This window comes from Lates calcarifer, linkage group LG17 (genome assembly GCF_001640805.2).
Source record: "Lates calcarifer isolate ASB-BC8 linkage group LG17, TLL_Latcal_v3, whole genome shotgun sequence".
Lineage (NCBI taxonomy): Eukaryota > Metazoa > Chordata > Actinopteri > Centropomidae > Lates > Lates calcarifer.
Window position 1 is genome coordinate 16,790,815 of NC_066849.1, and position 13,669 is coordinate 16,804,483.

General features: G+C 39.7%; 1 protein-coding gene across 1 annotated transcript; it reads left to right on the forward strand.

Annotated features, from left to right (window-relative positions):
* Positions 1–687: 687 nt before the first annotated feature.
* Positions 688–9,737, forward strand: ankle1 (ankyrin repeat and LEM domain containing 1). Its single transcript, XM_018673060.2, is given in 10 exon segments — positions 688–1,102; positions 1,917–2,069; positions 2,376–2,481; positions 2,725–2,848; positions 3,507–5,085; positions 5,088–5,992; positions 6,361–6,529; positions 6,907–7,069; positions 7,175–7,307; positions 7,801–9,737. Coding segments are annotated over 10 exon segments (3,564 nt in total). The 5' UTR covers positions 688–1,037; the 3' UTR covers positions 7,968–9,737.
* The last annotated feature ends 3,932 nt before the right edge of the window (positions 9,738–13,669 follow it).

Below are 13,669 nucleotides of genomic sequence, written 5' to 3' on the forward strand. Positions count from 1 at the left end.
ACCTTGTTCTTTACCTTCTGCTTTATTTATATAAGCAAGGTGCTGAATTCAACCAAGGGAGTCATGCAAAGTCAAAAGAATCAATGAATGGCAGGTAATCTAGCCCTTCACAACTCAATCAGCACAAACATGGGAAGATATAAAAGCCAAGCTCTGCCATACTCCTTAGTATCTTTGATTGAATTTAGCCCTAAATCTGGAAAGTTTGGACTTTCATAAAACTGACTCCAAGTTATAGTTGTACACCGTTTTGTACTTGTAAACAAGACAAACACGATAATCTTCTCAATAGACATCCAGATGCCAAATAAAAAAAAAAGATACATTCATATTAGTCATGTGTTTTTCATTTGCAAATTACTGAATCTAGTGCCTGAGCTGATGTCAGCTTTTGTCATATTATATGTCAACATATTACTTTGCAGTCCCAACACTTTAATATCAGGCAAAATTCTGTCAACAAAAACGTAATATTTGCATCCACAACTGTAAACGATACACTGAAAAAGTAAGCAAATCAAGTTCAAACATCAAACATCAAATATGGGTTAAGTACCACAGTGATACTGAAACTAGCTCTGATGTGTATCAACTGAAACTGTGTACCCCTTTCAAGTAACCTGATTGGTGAAAATGAAACGATTGTCCAATCAGAGACGTCAGTGGGCGGACATCCCGCCCACTGTCGGCAAAAGGGGAGGATTTGTGTACTTGGAGGGAAGTTTAACCCACAGGCATGCAGTTTACGAGGATTAACCATTGCTGAATGCTTTTTGAGTTAGGAAGCAACATCCCCTTTGTGTCTGAGGGGCAGAACTAACAATTTTATAGATATTCCTTGGCTAGCTGAATAGAAGAATGTAGTTCGATGTGTGCAAGGAGTTCATTTTGCAGCTTCTCAGTCGCTAGCTCCGCTAGCTAACGTTAGCCTCGATAAAAGGTTATCCACAGTTTGATGCATGGATTTAGTCCGTGGGCTAAATCGGAAGATGCACGACGCACGATCATAGATAATCTGTAAACGGACTCCGCTGATCATGGATCGAAAGGCGAGGAGGCTGCAAAGTCAACTGTGTAAAGCTGTGAACGACGGAGATCCCAGGTGATGCTCTGCCCCTTTTCTCTTTGTTTTGCCCGGACATGCCCTCTATCGAAAAAGATGCGACAACAGGGTGGAAAATTACCACCAGGATTCCTGGCGTTTTGACTTTGACTTTAATCTTGCACCATCGTAACAAATTCGAGGTTATTTGCAAGATGCAAGAAGTAACTTAAGCGTGTTTGATGAAGGAAATGTTATCTTCCAGTCGTTACTTTGCACTTAAATCTTGAGTCTTCAAGAGCCACTGATCTTAGACTCGAATGTGTGTCCTATTTACTTCCTATTGATCGCTGTTGAAGCTGTAACGTTAGACTGTGGCATTGTTTTGCAAACACGTAAGGGTCCGCCTGCTGTGACCACTGTTCACCGTAAACAGTGCAGTTTGTGTGTTGTAAATGATGTCATCATTAGGAAAAGGTTTTAAGGTACATGTATAAATGATATATAATGCAGATAATGTCCCCAAGATCTGTCAGATTTTTACACTTTGCCACAATCATATTTATTAAGTGAGTATTTCCATAATTGATTAACTATTTAAGTTATTGTTAAAGCAAGAATGCCAAACACTCTGTATTGTATTGTACAGACTGTGAAGCCTTTTGAGGTACAATTAGGATTGTGACTTTGGACTGTATAAACACATTGTCTTGTCTTGACTTAATTTCATTTTTAAAGTCTCCCTCATCATTTGTCAACATACAGGATTATTGTGTAAATTATTCTGCTGTTTTGGCCATTATATTATACTCTTGTTTGCAGTACAGCATCACACAATGCTGTATAGACTAAAAAAAACTCTCTTCCTTGGCAGATCTGTGCAGCTGCTTCTTTCAGAAGGTGCATGTCCTGACCTGGTGGGTAGTAAAGGGGTGGCAGCGATACACTTGGCTGTTGGCAAAGAGACTGAGAAGAACACACGCTGCTTGAAAATGCTACTTCAGTATGGAGCCGACCCCAACATGAGGTATGGATACAAAAAACACATGAAAATCATTGTGTTAGATAATTTAAATCTAACTACAGAAACCCACTTATTTGAAAGTCTGTTCAGATTTCTTTTGATCTGTTGTGGCATCTGTAAGTGTAAATAAGAGGTATATAGATTTCTGAGCAATCTTTTACTCATATTTTGCATCATAAAAAAGCTTGCAATATCCTGTTCCATTAGAAAAAATATTAAAATGTAGTCACAAGATGCAGTCAAAGTTTTTTGAGCATAATGATAATGTAGTGTTTTGTAAAGTTGTGTGTTCGCTCATATTTTTCCCAGGTCATCAGATGGCCTGACTCCTCTTCACGTTGCTGCATTATGGGGATGTTATCAGAATTTGAAGATGCTCTTGATGAATGGAGGGGATCCAAACATTAAAGATAATGTAAGAACTGTTTTAGCATCATCAATAATTTTACAATAGAGACATGCAAGGGCCAAGTTTCAGGACACATGACATGGAAAATCAATTTATGTTAAAATATATGCTCATAAAACACCTGCTGTACCATTATCTAAAATAACTGTTTTTACTGGAAAATTGCTTATTGTTTTTAACAATAACTACAAATTTTCCTGATGTCTGATTCTATTTGGTAAACCCCTGTTATCTCCCTCAATCCCGCAGGAAGGGAATACACCACAGCAGCTTGCGGAGCAACAGGAGAATCGAAAATGTGCCCAGCTCCTTCAGGAATACCAGACCAGCTCAGTGGACACAGAGGAGGATGACTTGCCTCAATTCCAATACTGTAAGATAGTCTCCTTGACAGTTTTGTCCTTCTGGGGATTACTTTAAAATCATTCATCCTTAAAAATACCATTTACATAACTAATTTAGAAAAAAAAAAAAACAGAAAACTATTTCCACAACTGGAAAACTCATACTGGAAAATCATATTTAACCAGCTGCGTTAGAAATGGCACAGAGATACATTATGGTAATATTTATCCAAGTCAGATGTTCAATATTGTACTTGGTTGCTAGGAGTCACATCATAGCAATACCACAGTATTAAATAGTTTGCAACCAACAAAGTCTTAACTTGTTTAAATCCTTGGAATTTTCATGATGACACATGTTAAGTTGAAAACCTAAGATTTTTTAACGTGGAAACTGCTAGTATTGATTTTGGATATTGTATGTGTATGAAATAATGTTGGGAATCAAGACATTAATACCTTCCATCAGTGCCTTGTGTGCTTGAAAATCTGCCAGTAACACTCACTATTTTTCCAGTCATATAAAAAAAGAAACACAAGGCTGATCATCTGCCAAAGTGCCTGGCAGTGCATAAACAGTAGATCAGATGAGTTCCAGTTATATTTTTCCAGAATCTGGCTGACCACTGGTAATTTTTCACCTTTGTAGGAACTGTGTCAATTTATGTCTGTGTTTTTTCCTCACAGCTGTGTATTCAGATCAAATGGACATGTCCAGCTATCCTGAATCAGACTACAGCTTCAGCTCCCACTCATCTATGATAAGCGACTTTGGCGAAGGCCCATTGAGCAGCACAAGACGCTCATCGTTTTTTAACCTGTCAGGCGTTAATGGGAGGCCAAGTTGCAGAGGAATATCATATAACAGACTCTCTGATATTGACACTAAGAGGCATCACAGCCAGGACTGGAACAATTCCTCTTCACATTGGGCACCTGAAGGTCCCTCCATACTATCAAGCACCCGCATGTCTGCAGTGGTGCCTACAGCTCCAATGCCAGTACTTAGGGAGGATGATTTATTTACTGATGAAGATCATGCTGCTACAACTGATGGCAGAGTCTCTCCCTCCAGAAGAGACACTCTTCCAGCGTTTCCGTCCAGGCGAGCGAGCCGCAAGAGCGTGAGCTTCAAGGATGTGGATGAATATTTCCCTGTTTTTAGCCCTGAATCTCCAGCACAGCAGCCTGCTGCCGATGGCAGCCAGTGCACCAGCAGCTTACCCTTTGACCTCTCCGAGTACTCCGACTTTCTGGATTCAGAGCGCATGGCCACTGTTTTACACAAGCAGGGCATTGATGTCACATCGCCGGATCACGTTTTTATTTTCTGCAGGGAGAGCAGCACGAGCACTGAAGATGACATGGACAAAACAGTCATCAGTCATTGTGCTCTGGAAGAGAGTGACAATGAACAGGAGGGGGAAAATTTAAAAGAACCTCCGGTGAATGTACCTGAACAGCCAGCACGTTCATGTGGGGGCAGCAGTAGCAGCGGGACCACTAGTAGCCATTACAGTAGCTGTGACAGTGACCATTATACTAGTGCTCTAGAAGCTTCTATACACTCCAGAAATGTTATACTCCCCGCAGAAGAGGAGGTTTCTGTTGGAGCTGAATCTGGTAAAAAGACTGAGATTTCTACAGACTCTGATTCTGAATTTACAAGGAGAGGTGGGAATCTCACACCTGTTCAACCCCACACAGATTCACAACCTGAAACTACAGAGCATTTACCAGGTATTCTTGATAAACTGACTTTGAATGAAATAAAACACCCAAACAATGATGAACTCGTGTGTAGTGGTCCTGATGTGCATACAGCATGCAAAGATGACAAGGTGGCTACAGAGCTAACGACCGACACCAAATCTAACAATGCAGGTGAGGTGTTAGAGGAAATGGCCGACCTTCCATTCACACCCAGTCCTTTTGTAACTGGCAGGACTCGCTCGAGGTTGAGTCGCTGCTCACTGAGAACGAGCAGAACGCCCGAGAGCCTCTTCCTCACGTCTTATCTGTTTGAGGAGACCCTGCCCACCCCAGTTCGAACACGCCGTCAGACACCCAGGCCTCAGAGGAGTGAGGACCACTACAGTTCACCACGTGCACCTTATTATACATCATCCTATTCAGGGGGTAGAGCAGGAGGAGGAGGAGGAGACTCTTTGCCTTCTGACCGCCAAGACACACAGTCAAGCACTCTCAGAGCTAGTTCAAGTGTTAGCAATAGCCAAGCGATACCTTCATCCTCTCCAAGAGCATAACTGGCAGTGCTGCTGAATCACAGACTTTATCTGAAACAGTCTTACTGGAGAAAAGCCAGGACTCTTCAGTGGATGCTTATGAAAGAAACCTTGCAGAGATTGCACGAGCTATGCAAGGCCAAGACCGGGATCTTGCTGAAGAGAGGGATTTTCTGACTGATGATCTGACAAGTACAGATGAGGCGGTGACAAAGGGAAACATAAATGACGCCCCTGTTGAAAACAGTGTGGACAGCCTAAAAAACGAAGACGTCAGGATCACTGAGGACCGTAGCTCTCAGTCTGATTCTGCCTCATCCTCATCGAGCTCCAGCTATTTTTCCCCAAGGAGGTCAAAGGAAGACTCTGATCTTCCATGCACCCCGGGCACCGGATGCACCCCCAGGTACAGCATGAGCAGGCTGTCGAGCTGCCGCAGGCCACAGCACCTCGCTAGCCTGTCTTACACACCCGGAGGGCGCCCGCTCATTCAGGATCTGGACGAACCGGTGGAGTACCTCTATACAGACACAGAGCAAGGCCACAAGCTGATCGAGACCCATGTCCCGCCTACAGCGAACACCTCACTCAGCTCCAGCATGAGTACTACCAGCAGTGAGGAGACCGTCATCTATGACTGGTGTTCCATGCAGACTGAAATGATGAGCAGCAGAGGAAAGGAGAACCAGAAGCCACAGGTGGTGCCACAGAAAGAAAAACAAGATGAGGGTGTGGACCGTTTGTTGCAAGAAACAAAGGGGATGACTGACAAGGAGCTGAGACTGAGACTAGTGGAGTTGGGGGAGAGTCCCGGTCCTATCAGCAGCCGCACCAGGCCCACGTACATGCGAAGACTGTGCCGTCTGTTGCAGGAGTCAAACTCCCAATCACCACATCCTCAGAAGCAATTAGACCAGCCGCAAACAGGTGACGCGTATGCTCTTTATTTGAAGTTCTTGATTGCTATTTACCCAACTTCAGCTATGATTAGGTAACGATAGTATTCTGAGTGTGTGAGAAGAAAAATGGCATATGAAAATTAATAATTATGTTACTATTTAAATGGCTGTTTAACCTGTGAAATATTAGTGGCCTTCAGTTAACTATTAAATCATTCTTAGGAAGCAACATGAAAATGGAAAATTAAACTCTTAAACTTGTGGGTAGATTAGATAAGAGCCACTGAACAAATGAGGCATATTAATACACTTAATATCATTTAGCACATCACCTCTGTCTCATACTCCCCCACAGTCATTTGTGTGTGTGTGTGTTTTTTCTTTTATTTCCTGTAGATCTAAGTTACAGTCCAGAACTGTGTCGGGCCCTGCTGACCTTCGAGCTGCCTGACTGCCAGGCAGATGAGCAGGCTCTCTGCCAGCAGTTTGACCAACCAGATCAAAACAGAAAGTGGAGGGAGGGCATCATCAAGTCCAGCTTCAACTACCTGCTGCTCGACCCAAGGTCTGCTTTCTCTCATGTTGCTTTGTAAATTTCTTTGCTCTCTTCTGCACAGTGTTGCCAGATGCCAAAAAAAGCTGATAATGACAGCTCTGAAATTTGCCAAATACAACTGAACTAAAACAGATCTGGCAAAACTGGTTCATTGGCTGATTTTCCTGATCAGTGGGCATGTAAATAAAAAAAGTGACATCAAATCAACAATAGTAGCACAACTAGTTTGTGGTAACTGTTGTTTCTTGTTGGCAAATCAGTGTTCAGTTTCCATATTGTATCTTTAGAACTAACTTCTTATTATGTTTTAACTCCCAACAGGCCTGTAATAATGAAAAATTATTGAAAACATAGTTAAATGGATCTTTGTTTCTCTCTTCTGTCAGAGTGACGAAAAACCTCCCATTCCGCAGTCACACCATGACTCCACAGGAGTGTTTTCAGACATTTATCCATGCTATATTTTATGTGGGAAAAGGAAAACGCTCCCGCCCTTACAGCCACCTGTATGAAGCTTTGGAGTACTACACAGGGGACAAGACCTCCAAGGTAGGGCAGCATACACTGATCAGTCTTAGTTAATTAAACCTAAATTAAAATTAATGAGATATGAAATATTTATATGAAGCACTGACCTTTTCTTCTCGGTGACAGAAATTGTGCCCCAAAGTGCAGCACATCCTTCAGGTGTGGAACGCTGGGCAGGGCGCCATCTCTCTGCATTGTTTCCAGAACGTCATTCCAGTGGAGGCTTACACAAGAGAGGCCTGCATGGTGGAGGCCATCGGTGAGTATGAGGAGGGTTAAACTCATCACCAGTTCTCTCTATTGACTGGTAAACAGTGATATAATCCACTGGGGAACTGCATAATAATTTAGCAGGCTCTTAAATTAGCTGTCAAGGGTTATTTTATAGTAATTATCAGCTAATTATTGCTCACATATTAAATATATAATGTGACAGAAGTATAGGGACTTAATGACTGCTGTCAAGAAAGGCTGTATCTCTAAACTTAATTCTGTGCAGCAGATGATGTGGCTGCTTCTAAGATGTTAATTTTAATAGACTGCAGTTTTAGTCTACCAGGTTTTTGATAATCGGTTGTTTAAGTTTGTCTTGATTTGACTAACCCTTGCTGCATTAGCAGTGTTACTTCACATCTTTTGATGAGGTGAGCCACAAATCAACACAAACGAAACAACAAACCCAGAGAAAAACATTGTTCTTGTGCCTGTCCAGCCTGTCAACAACCAACTTGATTCTCCCAATCACTTCCCAGGTTTGAAAATGCTCACCAATCAGAAGCGAGGGGATTTCTATGGTGTGGTATCCAACTGGCAGGTGAAGCGGAAGCGGGAGCTGGGCGTCCATCTTCTCTATAGGGCCATGCAGATCTTCCTGGCTGAGGGTGAGAGACAGCTCAGACCAGCAGATATCAGACAGTAGGGACCCCTGCTGGAGTCGCATATGAGCAGCAACAAAAAGACCAACACAGAGAGGGGGAAACACCACTACTAGTTCAGGGTAGAAAGCAATCCTTACTTGAACAGTTTTGCACTAGAAATGAGTTGGGGTTTACAACACCAGGTTCACTGCTACCTGCTGTCTTACTGTCTTTCTGCTGCAAATAAACTCTGATCACTCCTTCCTCAACAATATACAGTTTGTGTCATGCATGACATATATCCATATTTACATCCCTTGAACTTGCCAGTGAAGATCATCTTGCTTGTTTGCCATTTTAAAATGTCTACTTAAAGATTCCACTTTTAGAAATGTGTTGATACAGAAGTGATACAGATGTGAACTGGTGATGCTTTTCCTCAATGCATTGCCCAGATTAGACAAAAAATAACCATTTTATAAAAAACACTTAAAGTGGAACAATATAATTGAGTATAAATTAAGGAAAAATTGTGGGTGAATGAACATGAACATGATGTGGAAGACAAATTTGTAACTGCAGGTCTTTCATAAGTCACAACAAAGTTATTTTCCAAAAACATTAATCCCAGTGGGACACTTTTCTTCTCATCTGCTGTTGTACTAATGACTTTTTCAGATTGATCCGCAACCAAACTCAAATTAGCTGGTGCCACATTGCACACAAACAAGTTGAAACACAATGTCTTAAAAAGTATTTTCCAAAGAGGCTGGGAGAGCTGTATTAACAAACCATAGTTAATAATGTTACTTTTGTCATGTTAAGAAAAGATGTGGTAGTGAATTTATCCAGTAATTGGTATTTAGTATGAAAGGTTTCTTGAATAAATCAACAATGAATTGTAGAGTTTTAGAACCCTGGTGTTTGCTAAAATACAATATGATTTGTTCACATGGCTGGATTTCTATTTACTCTGCCATTTTGTTATTGTTAAAAAAATGCACTGCAGGCAAGCCGATGATGCGATAGTGTCCAACATTAATTGGTGTTTGTATGTGTACAATTCTTTTAGAAATGTCAGTATAATCAGATGTTATGCAAAGACAGGATGCTTGAGCTTGTCAGTAGAACATCAGCACCTCAGTGTTGAGATATCCAAATTAGTAGCAAAGTTTGTGTTATCTTATAATGCTGTAGTGACCTGTGTAGGATATTCATACTGGGGTTACAGTCTTTTTTTGTTGCTTATTAAAATGTAATGAAAAACCGAGATATGTAAAATGAACGTCCACATTTCCATGTTGGAAACATTAGTGACCAGGGTGGTGGGCTTCAAAACCATTCATTATCTCCTCAGGGTAATACACTTGATCAATTATCTGTAAGCTGCACATTTATTTCACGCAACAGGCTTTAAGAATCAAAATTACAAACCAGATTTTTTTTTTTTCAAAAATATAATTTTTTACATTTTCAACCTCTAAGTTTTAATTATCCAATTAATCATGTGGAAATACTTGCCTCTATTAATTAAACTTTAAAACCATTTTAATAGTACATTAACATTCATTAAGTGTTTAGACACCTTTTTGGGTTTTAGGTTTTCATAGTTATAAAGCCTTCATTCTGATCAATGTTTGATTTTTTCTTGATTGCTTGTCAGAACACATCTATCAGTCAGTATAGTCATTCAATCAGTGTAATACTTGTAATAATTTCTGCATACATGTATAACATGCTTTCTTGTCATGATCAATAACTTCTGCTGTTACTGCTGTGTTCCCCCCTTACTCTGCACTTATGTAGAAAAATACAGAAGATATAAACCTGAAGTGAATGACTCTTATGTCTTTTTAATGTCCTGTCCCTTGGTGTCCCTCTAGTGGACAAAAGAGGTAATTAATTTTGCTCTTAAATCTAGAATGATTCTCTTCATGCTATAGTGAGATGATGTAGGCTTTTCTAAAGTCAAATACCCCTGTTTAACAAGATATTCAAGAACTCAAATTCATTTTCACGACTTAAGTTTCTTTGAATACTTACCATTTTACAATTTTGGCAATAATCCTACAAAAAAAAACAAACAAACATTTATGTGTTACTAGCATGCTTGTAATTGCTTTGCAAGAACTTTTTCATCCTGTTAAAAGATGCACATCTGATTTAGGATCAGTGGTCATCAGTTACTGCTATCGTCATGACTCATGTAGTTTCATATACCTACAGCTCCTTGGTAGTGGTTAGCCAGTATTTTCTTACAAGCATCATCATGGTTTGTACAATAAACACCATGAATGTCCTCTGTGCATGTCTACTGTCAGCCCTGAGGCCCTGTAACTTAACTGACATTAATTACCTGACTGAGCAGGGCTGCATATCTCATCTGAATAACAGCTTTTCTGTGCTCAACTGTCACAATTTGGACTTAAGATAACTGTCTTAAAAAAATGTGGAGAATAAGTATTGTTTAATATAGGCGTAAATTAGCAGTAGATTAAAAAATATATCGAATATTTTTTTTATTTTTACTGTACATGTCCATTACTATATTACAGGTCTATTTTAAAAGTGTGGTGCGTAAATGAAACTAAAAGGCCATGTAGAAAAGGGGTTTTCCTGTTGCACCAGTAATGTTTCCCATCTTTGCTGGTCAAGCAGTGGTTTTGATACAGAATAAGCACTCTTCAGTTCACAATACTTAACAGGTACTTTCCTGTGCACTTTTCCCAGCAGATTTCAGAAACTAGAATCTAACTCAGACTGTATATGGGTGTTTTATTAGCATTTACAGTCTAAACTAAATCACACTAGGAGGTAAACATTTAGAAACAAACCTAACTGTCTTGCTGTAATTATTTTTAATTGTCTCATGCAGTGGAAAACAACCAGTGAGCTTAGTGAACACATATACATAAACACACACATACGCACGCAAAAGGGGACAAAATACAGACAGTATAAAATATATTCTGCTAATTCAAAAAGTACAAATAAGTAAAACTGAAATTTACTTTTTTACTGAAATTACAAAATGTTAAATTGTATTCTGCATTGTGTGTTCTCAATTAGGTAAGCTGGCTAGGCAGCTGTGTTTTCAAAAAGAAAAAAAAAAACACGCACAAACACACAGAAATATAAATATATATATATATTTTTCAATAGTGTTATATCCCTCCTCTTACATTTAAATTGAAATAAGAATTTCACATAACATAAAATGATATAGAACTTACATAGTAGCCCAGTCTAAACTTAGGTCAAGGTGTATTCAGGGTGAGAAAGTCATATTTTTGTTATTATGTGCCGATTTTGACTGTTTAGATGGCTTGTCGGAGTTGTGTGTGCCCATAACTGTCCTGTTATTGTTTGTATCTTGTGTGTGGCCACTAATTTTTGAATCTAAAATACATTTTTCAAGAGTGTACAGAAGTCCCTTGTCCCAGACAAAAATGTGTAAGACCACTTGCAATAATTATTTTAATTATAGTATAGTATATTTATGTATTATTTTATCTACCAGTCATTTCAAACTAATGTGAACTGTGAACTGTGGTGGGCTGCTTTTATCTGTAGGAAAAATCTTCTGCAGTTAAACTGGAAAGAGCTGTGACTGATAAATCCACCCTAATCACTTTCACATCTCCTCTGACCAAAGAACAACCAAATGAAAACAGATCCACCATGTCACATCACTGCAGGCTGACCTTATGACAGTTTGCTAAAACAAACCAAATGGCATACAGTATTGTAATAATCATGAATATGCAAGTAAGTTGTTTATTGTCAATGTTCTTTAATGGTTTAGTTGACAGAAAAATATATAAAACACAAATAAAAAGCGAGTACATGTTTAATACACATAATATGAACAGCCTTGTTCTATAATGACACCTTTACAATTTGAAAGATATTCAAGCTTGTTCTACCAACCTGATTTTGAACGGTTAATAAATCATAACATTTTAATATATTTACATCTAAATTTCAGCAGCTTATCTGATGGTTTCAACTTGAACAATTAGCTAAAAAAATCAGATTTTTTTTTTTGATTAAATACTTTTTATTCCTAGAAGGTCATTCATCATTTTGGAATGTAGCTGTTCATATTCATCTCATTCTCGCTGTTTGTTTTTAATGTAATATTTATCAAACCTTAGATGCAATTCGAGCCATACATTCCTTGGTGTATTTTTCGTTTAAAGGTCATTTTTTCTCAACTATCTCTTGCATCTTTATTCCTCTCCCCCTGCTGCTGTAGCCAGGCTCGGACCCCTCCGCCCCAGCCGGCATGATCGAGATGCAATCTGAACTGCCTGTCAATTCATGCGGCCCGTGTGCGCCTGTTGTTGGTGGGAGGTGAAGGGGGGAGGGGGACAGGCGGAGAAATAAATAATGTCATCATCAGCATATCGTGATGCTATTCCTTGTGACGGTCGGATGAAATCTGGGACACAGTTGCATTCATCGTTCAGTGAGCTCTTCCACACAGTTAAACCCACCGACAGCAATGAATGTTGATTGTGACCTTTGCTGTGGTTTGGAAGCTGGAAGCGGTTTTTGTTTGTTTGTTTGTGGAGGAGGGACACAGTGCTCTTCATGAGATTGTTGAAGGAATTGTTGGCCGTGCCTGTCTGCAGGTCTCTGCATGTGTTTGACTTTTTCCCTTCTTTTTTGAGACACTGAGTGACAAAGGCTGGCCACAGGGTACAATCAACGGTCGATGGTTTTTTCAATTTAGCTCAAACTCACCGACAGCGTTGAATGTTCACTGGGGCGAACAGAGACCTGATGGTGACCAGAGATGACAGTCTGCTTAGAGATGCAAAGGGAGTGAGTCTTCAGTGTGGGCGGAGAGGCTTCTAACTCGCTCCCTTCACACTAAATCGCCTTTTTCATTCTCTGAGCAAGGGGGACACTAAAAAAGTCATGAGTTTTACCATACTTTGATGATACCATCTCCTCCATTTTAGCATATCAGATCTCTACAAACTTTAATATGGAACAGTAATCTATTTGTATTAGGGTCTTGCTTTCAGTTTTCAAACTAAATGTATAATCATACGTACAGTCTGCTTTTTTCCCACATTCTTTGCACCTACTGTTGGCCATTCACACCCTGTACCTCAGGATAAGAGACACTAAAGGATTAATGTCAAGGAGTAAACTTGCTGAGAAATACATCAAATGCAATTTATTATAAGCCCTAATAAAAAGATGCAGAACTGGCTTCTTTTTAAATCCTAATAATGGCAATAGTTGATTGTCACCAAATTAGTAGTGTATGCACTATTAACTTCCATAACACATGGTCATGGCAAAGACAGTCAGTGTATGGGAACGCATTTTATTTCACTACAAGTAGCAGTTAGAAGAGGGAAGTCATCTTGAAACTCATGACTCATAGCTGGTTTTAGTAAACACAGCACCTGGGCGGAGGCTGCAGCCAGTCATCATATGCTGTATTGAAGAACAGCAGCGCGGCCTCTAGAGAAACACTAGCATGCCTTGAGGGCTTCATGCAAGGTGGAGGATGAGGAAGACACTGGGTATGAAACTGTCGACTCACCCAGATTAATAGCGTCTGTTGTTTTCGCTATGATGTGGCACAGTGGTTAAAGACCGGGTGTTTTTTTTTTTTCTTTTGATTTTTTTTGGGGTTCTTCTCGTGCTGATACCAGTAAAGAAACTGTCCACCATCTCACATGAAAGATTTTATTACACAGTGCTTAATCACTGTTGCTCATCATGATAAAAATGAGTGTTT